At 44.7% G+C, this 20251-nt stretch overlaps 1 protein-coding gene across 3 annotated transcripts in view; it reads right to left on the reverse strand.

The window, feature by feature from the left end:
• The window catches only part of UBE3B (ubiquitin protein ligase E3B), a 2019282-nt gene that overhangs the window by 1663541 nt on the left and 335490 nt on the right, over window positions 1–20251 (reverse strand). For all 3 annotated transcript variants that reach the window (XM_069619417.1, XM_069619418.1, XM_069619419.1), the window contains exon 5: window positions 14890–14949. In XM_069619417.1, the coding sequence (XP_069475518.1) occupies window positions 14890–14949 (60 nt within the window). The remainder of the gene's footprint in view (window positions 1–14889; window positions 14950–20251) is intronic.

Raw genomic sequence — 20251 nt, forward strand, 5'->3', positions numbered from 1 at the left:
CCCAGAATTCTTTGTTCGGGAATGATTGGTACAGGTTTAGGGTTGATCAAGTGTTCTTCCACTCCCATCCGAGAAAGGGCATCAGCTTTACCGTTCTTTGTACCAGGTCGATAGGTAATTATGAAGTCAAACTCGGCAAAGAATAATGCCCAACGGAGTTGTCTAGAGGATTGGGCTTTTGCGGTTTTCAAATATTGCAGGTTTCGGTGATCCGTAATCACAGTAACGGTGTGTCGGGCCCCCAGCAGATAATGCCGCCAAGCCTTAAAGGCATACTTGATAGCCAGAAGTTCATTGTCAGTAATCGTGTAATTGATTTCAGGAGGCGAGAATTTGCGGGACCAAAATGCCACGGGATGCAACTGATTGGTTACCGGGTCCTTTTGTGATAGAACTGCCCCCATGGCAAGGCTTGAAGCATCAGTTTCCACGATGTAGGGGAGTTTGGGGCGAGGGTGTTTTAAGATTGGTGCAGAGATAAATTTAGTCTTCAAATCCTGGAAAGCTTGTTCCGCCTCGGTAGACCATTCAAAACGTTTGTTTTTCTTTAACAAGGCAGTGATGGGCTGGACTATTCGAGAGAATTCGGGGATAAACCTACGGTAAAAGTTAGCGAAGCCTAACATGCTTTGCACACCTTTTACGGAGGATGGTGATGGCCATTTGAGAACTGCATCGACCTTCTTGGAATCCATACGCACTCCGCCAGGTGATAATATGAATCCCAAGAATTCAACTTCAGTTACGTTGAAAACACATTTTTCCAACTTAGCGAAAAGTTTGTGTTGACGCAATCTTTCGAGGACCATTTTCACGTGTTTCCGATGTTCAGATTCCGATGAAGAATAAACGAGGATGTCGTCAATGTAAACAACAACACACACATCTATGAGCTCTCTGAGGACATCGTTCATAAAATATTGAAAGGCGGCCGGGGCATTGCAAAGTCCGAAGGGCATGACCTGATATTCAAATAGTCCATACTTGGTGCGGAAGGCCGTCTTCCATTCATCGCCCTCTTTTACTCGTACCAAGTGGTAAGCTCCTCTAAGATCCAGCTTTGTATATATGCATGCTTTTCTGACTTGGTCCAGGAGTTCAGGGATCAAAGGTAACGGATATCTATTCTTAACGGTGATCTGGTTCAGGGAGCGATAATCTATACAAGTTCTAAGGTCTCCTTCCTTTTTTGGAACGAAGAACAAAGCTGAAGAAGCAGGGGACTTGGAAGGACGAATAAACCCATTTGCCAGGTATTGATCCAGGTATTGTCGAAGGTGAAGGTTCTCAGGCTCGGTGAGGGCATAAATTCTACTACAAGGAGGAGTAGATCCAGGTATCAGGTCTATCTGGCAGTCATAAGACCTATGAGGAGGTAGAGAGTTAGCCTGATCCTTCCGGAAAACATCTTGGTATTCTAGGTATTCGGGAGGTAACTGGGGAGTCTCTGAAGAAATTGCTGCCAGTGCAACACCAGGTGGAGGGTGACAAGTAGAGACACATTCTGGAAACTGGACCGTTCTTGCTCGCCAATCGATCAGAGGATTGTGTTTCTCTAACCAAGGTATTCCTAGAATAATCTGAAACTGAGGGGCCTTGATCACATCGAACACGATCTTCTCATGGTGTCCATCTTGACTTACTAGCGTCACCTCTTGAGTGGTATGCGTTACTGGCCCAGAGGCTATCTCCGTACCATCCACCGTAGTAATGACGTCCTTTACAGCCTTGGGACAAAGAGTTAGATTCATCCTCAAAACCATTTCATGATCCACATAATTGCCGATGGCACCGCTGTCGACGTAAGCTTCAATTGCATATAATCGATCCGGATTATCAGGGCTAATGAGGACCATAGGTATCACGAAATGCGAGGTCACGGAACTAGTTTTCACGCTCGGCAAGAGGACCTCTATTCTTGTCGGGCGAGGTCGTTTCCCTGCTCAGAGTTTGTAACTTTGGTAACTGCAGCTCCTACTGCCTTCTTGGCAGGTTTCACCGGACAGTCTCGAAGAAAGTGCCCTGAGTTTCCGCAATAGAGGCATAATTGCAACTGTTTTCTCCTTTCCCGCTCCTTTTGTGTTAGAGGACCTTTCAGACCCCCTATTTGCATGGGTTCACCGGGGTCTACTCCTTTGGAAGGAGTTGGCGGTTTGGAAAATACTCGAGCATCAAACTTGGAACGATCGACCTTCCTGTTCTGCAGTCTGTGATCTATTTGAACGACTAAGTCTATATAGTCCGAACAATCTTGTGGGGGATTCACTACTTGGGCTAACACTTCTTTGAGCTCTCCATGGAGACCTCTATAAAACAGCGTAATCCTTTTGTCCTCAGGCCATTGAGTTTCCACTATCAGTCTGTTGAAAGACGCAATATAAGCCAAAAGGTCTTGATTACCTTGTCACAACGAAAGAAGCTCATTGTCCAAGGCCTGCCCCTGTGAATGTCTTGAGAACAGTTTTTCCATACTGAGCTGAAAAGCTTGAAAATCATGGAGGACCGGATCATCTTGATTTACTAGAGGGATCGACCAGTCTGCCGCATTGCCACTAAGGTACGAAAGCACGAAAGCTACTTTAGCTTGATCAGTTGGAAAGGCTGCTGGCCGGCATAAGAAATGCAACCGGCACTGATTGATAAATACTGCAAACCTCTTTGGGTCACCAGAAAATCGTTCGGGCGGAGCCAGAGGTACATTCCCAGGTAGGTTGATCTGCACTGGATTCATAGAGGATGTAGAAGGAAGATTTCCCCCAGATGCGGGTAACGGGGTCTGTCCGGCTTGTGACTGTAGCAATTGTCTAGCGAGATCATCTGTTCGCTCCTTGGAAATAATCAGTTCCCTTCTTAGAGCGTTCGTTTCCTGACGGGCTGCATGCACTTCTGCCCTTAGTTCCCCAAGTAACTGGGCTAGCTGGTCGGTATCCGAGGTTTCCATAGCGCCTGGACGGGAGTTTTGTGGTAGGCTTTGCGTTCTGTAACACTCACCTGATTCCCGTAGAGGCGCCGGTCTTGACTGGGCGTATACCGTATCTGCAAAGGTGATGTGTAACACACGGCTGGCTCTTTGGGCTGGACCTCTGTGCACTGTATGTCTGACTTGAAGGGTAAGATGTCTGCAGATAGAAAATATGGGATTAAGGAACTGGGTTATTGAATGTCTCTCTCTTCTTCCCTTTCTCTTCTCCTGTAGAACCCCAAAGGTTAACGCTCTCACCTTAGGTAAGTGAACGCCGTGCTCTCCATCTGCCTCGGGGCAGGGTGCTGTAACCAGTTTCTTCACTGGATAAGGGGAGCAGGCCTCTTGACTTCAGAGGACTGCTGTCCGTCGTTTACTGCACGAACGGTAAGTTTCGAGTAATTCTAATGTCTTTAAAGTCTTTAGTAATGATGTTTCTTGTTTTGCAGGGTTCCGGCGATGGCGGATGACGGGCTGAAGTGAGTTGAAGATGGAGCCCGTGTGATGAATAGAAGCGCCTGGAAGCACGTAAGTAAGCGCTTGTTGCCTGCTTCACGATGCGCTCTAACTGTCTTTTTATTTTGCAGGTACAAGTTCGGAGAGGCTGCAGGGTGCTGGAATACCCACTGGGTTAGATGTGGAAAGGAGTAATGGCACGTGAGTATTAAAGTTCCCCAATGTCTTTAAACGCACCTTGTTTTGTCTTTCAGATGCGGGATGCAGCGCCGAAGGCCTCCGGAGCGTGCGAAGAGTTGGTAAGCTTTTGTCTTTCAGATGCCGGAATGCAGTGTGAAGACCTCCGGAGCGCACGAAGAGTAGGTAAGCCTTTGTCTTTCAGATGCCGGAATGCAGCGCGAGGCGTTGGTGACAGCCGATGGACCAGGTAAGTGAAGAGCTGTCACTGAAGACCGTAATGCTAACCTTTTCTTTCTTGTCTTTATAGGTGTTGCTGAAGACTGGATTCAGGATGGTAAGCCTTTTTCCTTAGGCCCAGGATCAGATGCAGAAGACACGATGAGCGTTCTGCTGCAGAGGATGCAGAATAACGCAAAGCAAGATTCATCCATCGGGTGTGGTTTAAATAGCCTCCTGTAGTGCTTAGGTGTCTCCTTCCACAGCCACGCCTAGGTAAGAAAAGAGTTCCTGCTTTCCAGAAGAGTTCCAGTGTTCTGACAGGGCATGCCTCTTCCTCGTCTCAGTACTTCTGGGATTATAGGACTTGTAGTCCCCTTCAACAAAGTTAGTTCTTTGAACAATTGAGTTCATTTTAAGGGTAGATTTACTTCCTTTAAACTCATTAAAAAATGGAATGTCAGAATTGTTTATTACAGAAGGAGATATTGGGTTTAGGGCATTTTCTCTAGATCCTTTTCAATGACACCTTTGGGGGGGAGGAGAGTGTTTGGTCTGAGATACTTTGAAAGATCTTTGTTAATAAGGTTCACTCAGATTTAACATAACTTGCACCCGGGGTCACAGATCTTATATGTGGGTCAGGAACATTATAATGACAATATGCCATTACCGGTTTTAGCAACCCAGAAAGGTACTTCCTTTCAGAGGAAAAATATTGCAAATCATCCCATGGGATATCCTCTCAACCTTGGGCCCAATTTCCTCCCAGGTGATCCTCTCGCAGTACATCACACCCAAGATCAGGAAGCTTCTGCCTTTCCCCTGGCCACCTGGGAGGAGACTTTAGGCAGGGTTTTAGTGAGGGATATGTAGGATTTTTCACAGGAAGCAGTGACGATATGCTGGGATTTGTCACAGGTTTGATGAAATTGGTTTCAAAATAGTGGAGAATGGCTCCAAGCAGTGGTAGTCCTATAGTCAGTGCAATACTTTTGCTTCAAAAGTAAGTTAGGTTTCACGGGTAGGGAAAGGGGTAGGGAAAGGGCAGGCATGTAGCTTAATCATCCAGGGGGACACTAGGCAGGGTACCTAGACTCTGTTTGCTCCACCAAATGTTAAGCCCAGGTAGCAGCAGGCATGAACTTTGCACACACAGAAATGAATCAGGAAAGGGGGTGAAATAAAAGAGGTATGCACCCAGGCTGCCCTGAACTCTCATCATGAGAAACAGAGCCTAGAAAGTTGAGGCCATTACGAACAAGCCATCTGTTCTGTTGTTGAAGGATGAGGTGTCACAGGTGCAGTCTTTTCTTCAGATGATCACTCTAGCTGGGTCCAGTGAGTTAGTCGACCTGGTCTGTACAAGCAACCTTTTGGGAATGGATCACGACTGGCTGACGCTGCAGAGAAGTCTCTGCAAGGACTCCCACAACTTTGGGGGCCCCCAGTACACCTTAAGGCAGGGTGAGTAGTTGGGTGGCCTCACACAGAATCAGAAGGCAAGAAGAAACAGGAACCTTAAACTCAGGCTCCAGGAAGTCTCCCCTCTTGGACAAAGAGTGGTGAGGTCCCAGTCACATGACGATGGTGAATGCCAAGTTTCCATCCTCGGGGCTAGACGAGGTTCATGCAATGGAGGAGCCCGACTTCACTGGCTACAAGCCAGATGTAGGCTCAGCAATTCTTCTGAGCTCCAGTGGACCGGTACAGTGGAGCAGGACACAAGACTATAGAGATCCACTAGCCTAAGGGAGGGTGTCCACTGTCGCTGAAGAGAAACGCTTTACTCAGCGGTGGACGGCTTGGATAATGGTGTCTCAGGCTATCCTCTGGCGTCTTTCTGTGGTCTCTTCTTATTGCTCTGGTGATTCCTGGTTGCATGGCTCCAGATCCCCTATTTCTGTATTTCCATTTAGATTTGGAACGCGCCTAAGCCCGCAGGCGTCAAAGCACACAAAAAGACATAGGACAACAATCAACCAGACAGTCACAAAAAGATAGAGTTCCTAGCATGAGGCCATATAGTGCCAGGAATTAAAGAAACATCAGTCTTCAATTATTTACGAAACAGAAGTAAATTTGTTTTGAGTCGAAGATCGCTAGGTAAGGAGTTCAAAGCCAACGTGGGCTGTATTGGAAAGGAGCGACCACTGCCTCTTACATCTGGGACAGGTCCGATGTAGAGCTTTAGTAAACACAGTAATTCTCATGGCTTTTCGTTGCGTTAGGTGTTAGGACTGATTTTCTATACTCTGGCCTGGTGGACAGATGTATTGAAAGCCAAACTATATCGTGACAGGGACAACTCTGGGGAGCTGTAGCCAAACCAGTTCAAGGTAGCAGTGACGATATAGGTTGGCCTTCTAGAAAATCAGTCCTAACAAATTGGTGGTAGCAGTGACTTTTTTCCATTTTTTGGTACTTTTCAGTTTTAGCCTTACCGCGTTTACCAGATTTGGCTACCAACTGTGGCTAGTGTCCAAACATGTTTTTTCACTTGTTCTTTGGTCATCTTGTTCTTTAGCCTTCTTCCTGGCCTGTGAGGACAGGAAAAACCTTATATGGACTTCCGGTGCCGGGAAAGCAGAAGCTTTTGGCAGGCTACTGGAGGGCTATGTGTGTTTGCTGGCAGGATGTGGGCTGGGACTGTCTGGTCCCAATCCACAAACTGGTTTCAGTATGTCTGAATGGTATGCATAAATGTTCCCACCAGTGGTCCTGATTGGACCACTGCTGGGGAGAGGGGGTGTGTGGCTAGTCCTGCTATTGGGAGTTTCGGCTCTTACATGGCTTTTAGGATAAGAAGAGGACCCCAGAACGCATTCTAGAGAGATCCTGAAGTAACCTGAAGGAGCCAAGACTCGTGTCCAGCTGTGAGACCCGTGAAGAGACTGAAGACCTGACTGATGGAGGCCTGGCGACCAACATCTGCTGCTGACCTGGTGGAGCCCTGTCTTGCTTGTCATCTTCAGCAGTCCTACGAGGGAGCTGCAACTCTTGGAGTGGTGGGAAATCCATTCCTGACGTCTGCTCAGTACCCTGCGAAGAAGAGCCTTCGGAAGTGTCCTGGGACCGCCCTGTGGCTGAATAGCTCTGAGTTTGGGCTACTGTGCTGCCGACTCACCTCAGCAGGATTTCGGTGTCCTAGCGTCAACAGGACCCGAGATAGGAGGGAGAGTCTGACCGTGACAAGTGAGGCCCTTTGCGTCGCTGTGCTTTTGTGACCACCATACGAAATCGCTTACCTGACCAGAGTCCAGTCCTGAGAGGGGTCCTGCATCGAGTTTTACTGCATTCTTCATCCAAGAGTCCTTGCACCAGCGAAAGACAAAAACTGGAGATCAGCTCGAACCTATAACCGTTGCGAATCGAGGACTGCGACTAACGGTGGGAAAAGCAACCTCTGACCCTCTTCCATCGACCTGCCAAGTCTGGGGAAGAATCAGAGTATGGGGGGTAAGTTACAGTGGTTCTTACATGTGCCTATACTCCCTTTAAAAGTTTTCCTAACTTTTACAAAACTTTTACTATACTTTGGATTTACTACAGCTTGCAGGTGCAAGCCTTTCTGAAAGTTGGGGACTATTCTATTAGTTAGATTACAGGGTCCCCTAACCCTTGGAACTGTTCACTGGACCCTAGAGATCCCATCTTCATTTTTTCCAGCTTCACAAACATTGTCTGAACTTTCCTGAACTTTTGGGCATAAGGCCCCAGACAATTTAGGGAAGGACAACTGAAGTTAGGGTTAACTCTCTGTGGACTATTGGTGCATAATCTAATCTGTACTTTATTTTACAGTGGTTTGATTTGTACTATGCCCTCAACCAGTGACTGTATATATGTATTTATTATTAGTGTTGTGTGATATTCCTACCTGTTAGTAGTCATTTTTCATAGTGTTGCTTGGCCATAAATAAGTAACTGTATTTGTATACATACTGTCCAAGTATAATCTGTGATTCCCGTTGTGCGTGCTCATTGTGGAGCCGTTACAAGCTTACCACCTCTTGAGACTTAGCCTAGACACTCGTCACAGCTATCATGAACTGGTTTGGCTACAGCTCCCGAGAGTTGCCCCTGTAACAATATAGGTGGTCCTTCTATAAACCTGTCCACCAGGCCAGAGTATAGAAAATCAGTCCTAACATTAAGCTTTGCTTAAGGTAAAAAGGCGCTGATCCAAATAGGCACTTGTATACCATAGTGTTGAGTTTAAATTGAATTCGGTATACTATGGGGAGCCAATGTAGATCTCTCTTATGCTCCGAAATATGTTCCCATCTTGTAACATTTTTGACAACACAAACTGCTTCATTTTGTAATATTTGCAGTTTAAGTAGAGCATTTTTACTGGTGCCACTAAAAAGAGCATTACAGTAATCTACTCTAGGCAAAATAATAGCTCTAGCCAGGGTTTCACAATTTTCTTCAGACACATATGGCTTCACTAATCTTAATAGCCTCATGTGGTACTGACCCTTTTGTTCCACGCTATCTACATGTGCATCAGCACCTGCTGATGGTTCGAACATGAAGCCCAAGGTTTTCACTTTTTTCTGAATCACAATATCATGTTTTTAAATATGAAAGCTAGAGAACTGTAAGTCCAACTTTGCTCTGGCTTGAGAAGAGCCAAAGATAAGAAGCTCTTTTTTTAGAGCTTTTCAAACATAACCAATTTGCTGACATCCATGTTTTCACTGATCTATATCAATTTTGGACCTTCATAGAGTCTGCTAGATAATCACCTGAAAGCTCAGTCAGGAGAGGGGTGTCGTCAGCATAGTCGGTAAACATAACCCCTAGTTCATCCAAAAGGTTACATAGGAGATGTATATAATTATTAAATAAAGCCGGCAACAAACAAGCACCCTGAGGCACACCGCAGGCAATATGCAGTGACGATGAAGACACATGATCTACTGCAACCTGAGACAGGATTATTAAAAAAGGAATTAACCCAGTTCACAACCCCTCTGGAAAAAGCACCGACAGTTAGTAGGGAGGACATGAGCAGATTATGATCAACGAGATCAAATGTGGCTGACAAGTCCAAAAGCATAAGAAGTCTGGTTCCACTATTGTCAATTATCGTAAGCATCTGTGTCTGTAAATGAACCAGGGCGCTTTCCGTACCAAAGGTGGAACAGAAACCGGATTGGCGAATGCGTAGGATATTGAAATGTTCCAAGTGCTCATGGAATTGCTTATAGGCAACCTTGTCCACAACCTTGAACAGAAAGGGAACATTAGTAATTGGCAGTAGGTTATTTGCTATAGTTGCATCTAGACCTGATTTTTTTTAACAAAGGTGTCACCACCACTTTATTGAGTCTGGTACAATGTTATGCTTAAGAGAAGCATTCACAAAATGGGTCAAAAAAGGGGAAAACAATTTAAAATGATTTAAGACAAGTTTAGAAGTAATAGTGTCATTCAAATAGGAAGTAGGTTGCATGCTCGAGAGTATGTGTTCCATCTCCGTAGTTAAAGTAGGTTTAAAATCAAACAGTGTGATAAATCCAATGGGAGAGTCAATTAGGATCCCAGAGTCTTTGTAATACATTATTAAAAAGGGCCTCCTCCAAAATGTTTGTATGGATACAAATTTTATTCGCATGTGCCTGTTGGATTTTAATACAATAATCATTTGTATCAATCGGTAGCCGAGTTTGTGAATGGGACTTTTCAAGGTGTTTAAGGACAGCACACAATTTTTTAGTGCTGTTAGCGCCCTCGATTTCATTATTGAAAGTTTTTTTTCGCATTATATACATTCAGTTTATAGGATTTTTTAAATGGTTTCCACTCTTGCCAATTTACATCTCTTTTATTCTTTAACCATGCTGGTTCAGCACATCTCTTATGTTTCAGTTCCGCTAAGGAGGACGTGTGCCACTGAGGATTATCTCGAATAGTCCTGGTCTTCAGGGGGGCTATACGACCCAGAAGATTACCTAGTTGAATATTATATAAGGTGGCTAAGTGATATGGAAGAGCAGAATCCGATGCAATTGACATCAAGTCACAGAGGCATTTTTGCAATTCATCGGAGGTCCCTTTTTCAGATTTCGACCTGTAACTAACTTAGGGATTATTTGCTTCAGTACAGGTTTACCAGGCACAGTAACCTTAAAATTAATAATAAAATGATCAGACCATACACATGGGCTACCATTCCATGAATTAAGGGGTACATTTTTGCACACGACCCAACCAAGGGTACTACTCATCACATGTGTGGGAGCATTGTTATGAATAGTAAAATAGTTATTTAGAAAAAGTTCTTCAAGGGCAGTAGCATTAGGATCTGCACGATTACCCCACCACCTATTAAAATCGCCCAATATAAGGGTAGAACACTTAATTTTATTCGGGGTGTCATAACAGATAGGAAATCCTCAATGAAATTACGCATGTCTTCAGGAGGACGATAAGAGTACATTAAAATCAGCACAAGAATTGTCAGAAGTCGTGATTTTTAGATGTGCGATTTCACAATCTTTCCAGACAATTGGAGATGTAAACACACTCAACTAATTTCTCGCTACAAAAGGCAACACCACCCCCGTTACCTTGAACATGATTTTGGCCCACACATTTGATCCACTAGCGGTCATAAGATTAATATCTGGGCCACTGGACTCTTTCAGCCAGGTTTCTGTCAAATATAAAATCTATTTATTATATTTTTTACATTTATAATGCGCACAAAGCAGCCCTGTATATTAATAATAATCTATATTATTACCTAAAATATAATCATGTATATCAATGGCGTGGCTTCTTACAGAGTGTGTATTTAATAAAGAAACAGCAATTGTTTGGTACACTGTGTAGAAAAGGAGCCAAGTACCCCCACCTCAACCATATCGCCCACAGCACCTGTACGTTAGATGCCGGAGTGTGAAACAAGTGCGGTACCAGTGAAAATACTGATACCTAGAAGAATCTGGGAGGCAAGGTTCCCATTGAGGAAACCATACTTGCATACGAGACAGTATGATGGTCGTATGAATGTAATTCCAGAAGAAACAGGAAAGTTGAATGATGAAGATGAATGGTGATGTAATATAGAGCAAGATTGACGTATAAGGGAAGTGATGCAGAGAGTAGAGAATGAAGATAGTTATCAGGTATCAAGAAAGTATCGAGATAAATTACATCTTGGGATCAAGATGAAGGATTTTATGCTGCAGACATAATGAAGAGACAAGCTATTTTACACGTATATACATGCAAAAGGAACGCAAGCAGATGAAGTATTCTTGAGGCTAGCTAAATAGTGAATAGATTGCTGTATGCGCCAACATGAACATACATATATATATTGGAGTCAGTAAAGGATCGATGTTCCTATTACGTAGGATAGCAGTGCTGAGCAAAAGAAGGAAGGCTGCTTTTCCCAGTTTCCATGTGTGGCGCAGTTAGAAAACAAGTGAATTAAAAAGGGTGAGACTGGGGTGAGCTGACATTGGATACAAATTGTGTGAAACAACGAAGCTCCTGTTCAGAAGGCATGCACAAAAACAAGAAGACGTCAAAGGTCTATTAAAGAATAGTGTTTTAATACACTGAACGCTCAATTTCATGGTCTCTAGTCATGTGGGGAGGAGAAGTTGGACGAGCATGATGGTCACACCTACGCACAAGAGCAGAGCTTGCCTTCACTCCCCTGAATTCCCCAGAGCAAAGAACATGTTCAAGGGTGAGTTCAAAGACCTAATTGACAGCAGACCACTGAGGTGATGATGGATGGGAAGCTATGGTTAAGACAAGCTCATTTGCACCTGGACTTTCAACCTGTGTGCTGCTAATGTAGGTTGGGAGGGTACTGACAGAGGTTATAAAGTAACCAATGTTAGAGGACCGCATGATCAAGGGTCCTATAGTTGTATAGCCAATTAGACGTCAGATATTTAGTGATGTTTATAGTGACATATTTTTAGGGAAGGGCTTAGTTGCCCCACCTGATAAGAAACTAATCATTTTTTTCCACTGCCCTAAACGAGTATGGATTGTATACCTAGATGATCCTTTTAGAACCTATTACACTCACCATCAGGTTTCTGTAGTTTGCCATGTAGGATGACGTTAGTAATACGCCGGTTAAACGTCATCAATGATGATCTTTTTACTATAAGAATGTAATTTTTTATGAACTGATTTGAGAAGTCTCAAGAGAGATCATGAGTGATGTCTGTTGATATCCGTTGTACTCCCCGTTTTAGACAAATTATATTAAAACAGTATCTTTTGCCAACTATCTGAGTTGTTTCTATTATTGATGTTTGAGTAAACTCTGCATCCACGGACCATCTCTAAGGTATTGCTAACCCATCTTAAAGGGCTGAGAAAGAACCTCAGTTCAACTGGAACAGCAGCAAGTGCTCAGGAGTGTTCTACAGCGGTTTTAATTTCAATAGCAATAGGAGCGTGGGGATTAGGGGGTTAATTTCATATTGCATACAGTCTCAGGAACTTCTCCAGGCAGCAGGCAAATAGAAGGATCAGAATTACCATTATGCTCAAGGGAAAAGGGGGCATTTGAAGGTAGGTCATTGGTATTTCAATTCACAGTGGGACCTGCATAGGGTATATTAATGACATCCCTAATATTTTTCCTCACAATATCCTCGCGAATACGTTCATGAGCTCTAAGCAGGGTTTGAATATCCATACACAGGGACATCATGCTAGAAGATCGGAAACACGACGACTTCCGACACAAAGCGGCCAGGCGTTAACGCGCCCGTTTAGTAAATAAGTGTGTACACACATACACAGTAAGAGCCTATTTCAAGTAAGAATGCGATACAATCAACACGAGATTAACAATGTTAAAAATGTTAAAAATACAGCTGTTAAAATGAGATTTCAATGCAAATGGGTGCTAAAAGTGTCTAGTGCAATACGTGAAATCCTGGGATGTGGGTGATCCCAGCCCACCAACAGAAGGAATTGCACCATTCAAACAGTTATTGGCTGTTCAATTATGAACAGCCAAATCCCTCAGCAACTGCCCAGCAACCGCAACATTACTGTGTCTGTAACGTGTATTGGGGACGTCTGGATCCCCCAAATCCTGTTCCAGCAAGTTCACTAACATAGGGCATTTTCCAGGCTTCTTACAAGAATCCCATGAGAATGCATGACTATATATGGCACTTACTGACTCTGGCTGGGAGGACAAGGTCAACAATAACAGAACACAGGCAGGGCTTAAAACACCATTGTGGTAAAATCACTACCTTGTGTTACAAATTTGGAAGGCGTAATGACGACACCGAAAATAAAATCAAGGGAAAACAATGTTTCCCTGCAGTACTTCCATAAGGACGGTAGTGCTGAAACTCAAAAAGGTTGTCACTGGGGGACAGAAGTACCCCTGAACTGGTAGCCATAAGGACCGAGGAGAGTCCCACAAAACTAGTAAGTGATCCAAAAATGTAGTCATGGGCGCCCCTCTATGAGATCGACCATGGCAAAAATTGCCTGTTCTATGGGATGGTCCCCACTCTAGAGTCTGCAGCCACATTTTAGCTCACTGTACCTTTCACAGACGGGAAATATTTATTTTCATATCAGTCTTTGTTCCGCCCACATGGGCAGTCCAGCACCAAAATGCTATGGCAATTCCCCTCTGAACAAGAGTACCAACAACAACCCCATACATATGTTTCAGCCTTGTTGGGCATCATCAGTGAGGTGGAGCTGTGCCTCTCTGAGCACAGTGAGCAAGGGGTCCACGTCTGTATGACCCTAAGACACTTAGGGTGACTAAACCCAAGGCCCTTGAAAAAAAATCTACCCACTCTAGAGTCTGCAGCCACATTTTCGCGCACTGTACCTTTCACTGATGGGAAATATCCATTTGCATATCAGTCTTTATCCCGCCAGATGATGCCCAACAAGGCTGAAACACGTGTATGGGGTTGCTGTAGGTATTCTTGTTCAGAGGAGAATTGCTTAGCATTTCGGTGCTGGACTTCCCCTGGGCAGGACAAAGACTGATATGCAGAGATATTTCTTCTCTGTGAAAGTGACAGTGAGCTAAAGACTTGGTGGAGACTCTCCCGGGGGCCATCCACCCAAGAACAGGTCAATGGGCTGTGTTCGTGCTGGTAGAGTGTCTCCCAGAACCTTCTTTGTTTTACATAGTAAGTGATCCAGGCAATGAGGTTGGAAAAGAGCTCACCCCGAAAATCAGTCCAGGATCACGCAGTCAGCCTATATACTTGGGGGAGGAGTGATGTAAATCCAAATGCCATTTACAAAAGGCTGAAACTGCAGATTTCAGATCCAAATGCTGCATTCCGCAGGTCCATCCTTTAGTAAACAGCCCTCTCCTGGTCCCTTTCGTGGGGTCCCCGCCTGACCCCCACTTAACTGCTGCGGGCTCCAGCCTCTGTCTGCCTCTCATATGCTGTCTGGATATAATGGCCCCGGAGGCAATGGCATCTAGACAGCCAACGGCTCTGGGTCCTATTGAAGTAGATAAAAAAGCTGCAAGAACAAACATTTAGTAACACTGTTGTTCTCAACTCCACAGTCAGTTCCTTCTCTTCTTCCATGGAGTCCAAGTGTTCTGTTTCTGCTTTCTTGACAATGGGTGCTGCATACTTCCTTCTGTTGGAGGCGTTGTTGTTGGCCCTACTTCCCTCCACTGGCCAACCTGTCACAGTATGGGGTTTCTGCACCAGCTGAAAATAGTCATCGAAAAGAACTTCTACAGACTTATTCCATGGTCTCTTTTTAATGGGAAATTATCACAAAAGAAGTTACACTAGTGATGAATGTCTGAGTAGAGGCCATCTGTCAAATTAAAATATTTCTAATTAAGTATGTAGTGGGTCCTGCTCATGAGCAGAAATATGTTAGGTTTAAGTTTGTGATATATAATGAAGATCTTATGAAGAAGAATTTAATGTACACACCATTTCCTGAGGAATGAAGATTTTAAAAAAACACACACCTTTTTGAGCGGAAGGTTCCCCATCAAGAATGCACAGATTACACATGTACTATGGAGAATTACTTTTGTAAGCATCCCTCACTTGCATACTCACCTTGGGTTCATTTTCGAAGTCCATACTGTTCAGGATACATCGGCATAACTTTTCAAACCTCTGCAATGACACACAGTTTTAGTTTGCAATGTATTTTCTTATGGAAACAATCTTTTGGAATGCTACTGGTCTTAGCTCCAGTTTCTGAATCAATCAGAATAGTCAAAGTACTGTATTCAAACAATTTCATAACATAGTTATTTGGTTTTTCAACAGTTCTATTAGTGAAAAACAGTAGCTATATTTTTAAAAAGTCTAAGGTCGAGACCCTGGACGTCAACAGAATGCTTTAACCTCCTGGGCAACATTTTTATGGGAATAAGGAACAAGCAAATACAGTCTCGTAGTCTAGCGCAGTTTCCAAAAGGTAACACCATTATGTTATGTTACTTGCCATTTATATAGCGCTCTATATATCATTGGTATGATCTGAAAGCGCCGATAGATTGAACGCCCTCAGGGAACCGCAATTCAGGTTAGTAGATAGAGGTGGTGTCTAAGGGTGCGTGGGTGCACCAAATTTGTATGCAGCTGATGTAATAGCTGTGTGGTAGCTGCATCCTAGCGTAAGGTGTGGTGTTGAAGATATTATTTGCAATGTGTGCAGTCTGGTGGGTGGACATCCAGACTGGGATTGGCTGTGTTAGGCCTAAAGGACGCTTATGTGAGCAACTAGGCCGGAATGTCATCGGATAGCTGCGTTTTATTAGGGTGTTGAGGTGTTTCATGGGGTAGTGTTTGTATGTGAACAGCTAGGCCGAATTTTTCAGGGGTACAGCTGTTTTCTTTTTGAGTGATGGTGTATAGTAGAGAGTAGGCGTAATGATATGATATGATGGTTCATCATATTGACACACGGACATACAATGACAGTTAGCTGGGCTTACGGTGACAAGAGGGGGCTTACAGATATATAGATACAACATGGGGATAAGAAAGAAGAGTGCACAGTGATACACGGGCACGGTGGGGACAAATGACGAGAGGGGTGGGTAATACATTGCAATACATAGCGACATTGCGGGAACAGGATAGGAGGGAGCTTTGCGACGCACAGACACAGTGACAGGGGCAGGCTTACAGCGATAGGGGGGAATAGGTAAATACAATAACCGTGTGGGGAGCAAGAAAGCGGGGGAAAACAGACATTTGTTCAAGGGCACACACTGGAACTAGAGGGTAGGGTAATTCCATTCCGTCTATTAAAACGATCCAGCTAATCAATGCCTCCATCCATTTCTTACATTTCTTCATCCATTCATTCCGTAGATCCCTTACGTCAGAGCGTCCACCCATTTGTTCTATTTCTTCGTCCAGTCATTCAATCTATTTGTTTCGTCCATCCGATGCCATTCCATCCATCAATTTAATATGCATACATTCAATCTATCAAAACAATATACATACATTCCGTTCATTCAATGTTTATCCATGCCATCTATTCCATCCATTCATTACACGTGCATCCATGCCATCTATTCCATCCTTACATTCCACATGCGCCCATCCACTCTGATCATGTTATCCATCCCAACTTTCTATCTCATCCATATTATCCATTTCATCCCTACTATTCATTCCACCCATTTCATCCATTCTATCCGTTTCATCCATTCCATCTTATTTCATCCATTCCATGAATTTGTTCCATCCATTTCATGTACTCTATCAAGTGTGTCCATTCCATGCCTTCCATCCATTCTACCCATTGCGTCCACTGCATTCCATCCATTCTATCCATTTTATCCATTCCATCGATTCCATCCATTCTATTCATTCCATTCCATTCCATCAATCACGTCCATTCCATCAATTCCATCCATTCCATCCATTCTATCCATTTCCTCCATTCCATTTATTGCGTCCATTCCATTGCGTCCAGTCCATTCTATTCCATCCATTGCGTCCATTCCATCCATTGCTCCATTCCATTCATCCATTCCATCCATTTCATGCATTCCATTAATTCCATTCAATCTACTACGTCTGCACCATCCACTCCATTCACTCCAACCACTCCATCCCATCCATTAATTCAATATATATATATATATATATATATATATATTCCATCCATCCATTGCAGATAACAAACCTTCCATTCAGTCCACATGTATCCATCCCATCTATTTCTTCCATTCGTTCCACATGCGTCCATCCATTGTATTCATTCCATTTTTTCCCCTCCATTCTATTCATCAATTCAGTATCCATCCCTACCATCTATTCTTCCATCCACTCCATCAATCTATTCTGTCCATTCCATCCGTCCATTTCATCTGTTCATTCTATCGTGTAGGTAGGATCTAGAGATCGTTGTTCAGTGTTCATATAAGGCCGTCTATAGTGCAATCAGTGGGAGCATTAATTGAAGAAAAGGTTGGGAGTCTCATTGTGTATATTGTCATTGGTTGGGTTGTCAAGAGTTCAGATGCATCTTTAAGGTTGTTGTTGGTGATTATGGAAAGAGCCATGTTTTTAGCAGTTTGCGGAATGTCATATAGTCTTGTGTGTGTCGGATGTGTGGCGGAAGAGTTCCACAGAGTCAGGACTAATGCTGAGAAAGAGGATCCTCCAATCCTGACGGAGTTGGTGGTTGGGATCACTAAAAGGAGGGCAGTGCTTGACCTTAGGGTGCGGGTGGGAGGTAAGGTTTAAGCTTATCTTGCAGGTATAGTGGGACGGTCTTGTGCACTGCACGATGGGTGATGGTCTTGAAAGTGGCACTTCGTCCAACTGGGAGCCAGTGGAGGGTTCTGAGTGCTGGAGAGGTGTGGTCTCTTGGTCCCAGAGCGAGGAGGAGTTTAGCAGCAGCGTTTTGCACCCTTTGGAGTTTATTAAGGTGGTATGCCGGGACTCCTAGGCATAGGGAGTTGGCATAGTCCCGTCTCGACATTACAATGGACATAACAGCAGCAAGTCTGTTTGGGAAGGAGAGGTAGGGAAAAATGCGTCTGAGAATTTTGAGATGATAGTGACAGCATTTAGAGACCTTGTTGATCTGTCGGGAGAGGGTTAGGCCAGAGTCCATAGTGCACCCAAGGTTTTTTACTGTGACGGAGGGGGTATGCGGTTGGCCCATGGAAGGGGGCCAAGAAAGAGGATGGGTAGAAGCTCAGTGTTGCTGCATATACCATGATTTCCGTTTAAGTGGGGTTTAAGAGGAGGTAAATAAAACAAGCCACTACATGATACTGACACAAAAGAATGGTACCAATAGGAACCCATGTAGTTAACAGTCCCAATATAGAGCCCCCAAAAACAAATATATACTTTGCTTAATGCTTGGAAACGGTCCGGAAAGAACGCATGTAGGTGTCTTGTAGTAGCATCAGCTTTTTGATGGATCTACCCAACATTCTGGCCATTGTAAAATCAGTCTGGGAATCAGAGTTCATGAAGGATGAACTTTCTAATAAACATTTATAGTATTTAACCATTTAAGTCCCCTTAGTATGTATCCTAAAGAGTGGCATAATGTCTTTTTTGTAACATCTTTTTATGAGTTTTCTGTTTACAAAAATGCCAAATCTTTAACATTTTCCAGATAACCCAATACATAGGCTATAATTTGTCTCTACCCGTTACAATGCTCCAAATTCCCTGATGCGTGCCTCCTTTTTTTTTTTTTTTTTACCTGTTTATTTTTAATCCAGCACACAGATGACAGTTAAATTAGCAGACATCAAACAACAAATGACCTCCAGTTCAATAAATGGGCATGCACAGTGCTTCTCCCTCCCCCCCCCCTCAACTGTCGTCAGGATCTGGTGGGGCATAGGTGGCACCAGCCCCTCGCAAACCGGCTTAATGGCCCTTGCAAGCAGGCGCGGCTTATAAATTAATGCCGGAAAATTCTAGTCCAAAACCGGCACCCAGGTGTTTGAGACGCGATGAAGAAGGCCGGCGTTGGCTGCAGTGATTTTCTCTGCTATCAGAATGTCCCAGAGTTTTAGCCAGCATAGGGTTGTCAGGGGGCCCTGAACGGATTTCAAAGTGGGCGCCACTGTGATCTTTGCGGCTAGCAAAAGTTGTGTTAAAAGGGCAGCTCTCCCGTCGGTTCTCGTGTAGGTGCTCGGAATCGGGACTCCAAGGAGGATAGGTTTTCGGCTCTAGTGGGATCACCGCATGAGTGAGGTCTTTGATTGCGGCAATGCATTGGGACCAAAACTCTTACCACTGGGCATGTCCACCACATGTGAAGGTAGGACCCCGGAAGGCCGCACCGGCACCAGCATAGGGGGTCGAAGGCATGGTGGAAGTGGTGCAGGCAGAGCGGGGGGTAATACCATTGCAGGAGTAGCTTGTGCGCGCACTCCCGGTTGGTGACACAAAACAAAAAGGAGTGTGTCCATGACTAGATGTCTACCAGGTCTGGTCCTCTATAGAGTGCCCCAAGTCTGCTTCCCATTGCGACATATAGGAGGCCTTAGCAGCGAGGAAGTCCGCTTGCAATACCTTGTAGAGGGTGGAGATTTTCCCTCGACATGGCAGGACTTTGATGGGGAGTTCAAGCGGGCTAGGGGCATGTTGTGCTGACAAGCGGGTCAGCGGATGGGAGCTCCAGTGCCGAAGCTGCGAATGGGTGAACCTATCAGGTTCTGCCAGATGGAAAGCCGTCTTACATGGCTCAAAGGAGCACAGCTGGCTCTCCTTAAAATGTTGACCCAGGGATTCAAGGTCACCCGCAATCCAGTTCCTAAAGTTTGAGGGGCAGGATCCTGGTGAGAAGGGCGGGTTGTGAAAGACTGGGGAGGAAAGGCCCAGGCCCCTCGGGATGCTTTTATATTTCAGAGCCCAATCCCACGCTTTCAGGGTATGTTTAGTGGAGGACAGGGTTCCTGGCCAGGACCGGTGCAGGGGTGGGAGAAAGCATAGAGGGAGGAGCAGGCGGGATTGCTCTCCCTCTACCCATTTTGGGCGTCCCGTGGCGATAGCCCAAGCATATGTGAGGGCTAGCTGCGCCGCTACCCGAGACTTCCGGAGGTCGGGGACACCCAGGCCACAGAGTTTGGGGCTACTCATCATGGACTTCTGGGGGATTTGCGATTTCTTACCCCTCCAAATGAATCTGAATATTTTCCTTTGCAGGCGTTGGAGCGGGGGCTTTGGGATGGTAGTGGGGAGGGACGCACAAGCGTAGAGGAACCGTGGAAGGAGAATCATTTTGCAGGCAGTAATACGGCCAAGGAGCGAGATCTCCTGCAGGAGCCATCGATCCAGGTCCCTCTCCAGTTCTTTGAAAAGTGAGGGGAAGCTCGCCAGATAGACGTCTCCGGGACGAGCTGGGATCTGGACCCCCAGATAGGGCTTGGCCTTTTCACTCAATCGGATCGGGCATTGGGATTTAAGGGATTCCCGC

The sequence above is a fragment of the Ambystoma mexicanum genome, chromosome 10 (genome assembly GCF_040938575.1).
Source record: "Ambystoma mexicanum isolate Mex_15411 chromosome 10, UKY_AmexF1_1, whole genome shotgun sequence".
NCBI classification, from domain to species: Eukaryota; Metazoa; Chordata; class Amphibia; order Caudata; family Ambystomatidae; genus Ambystoma; species Ambystoma mexicanum.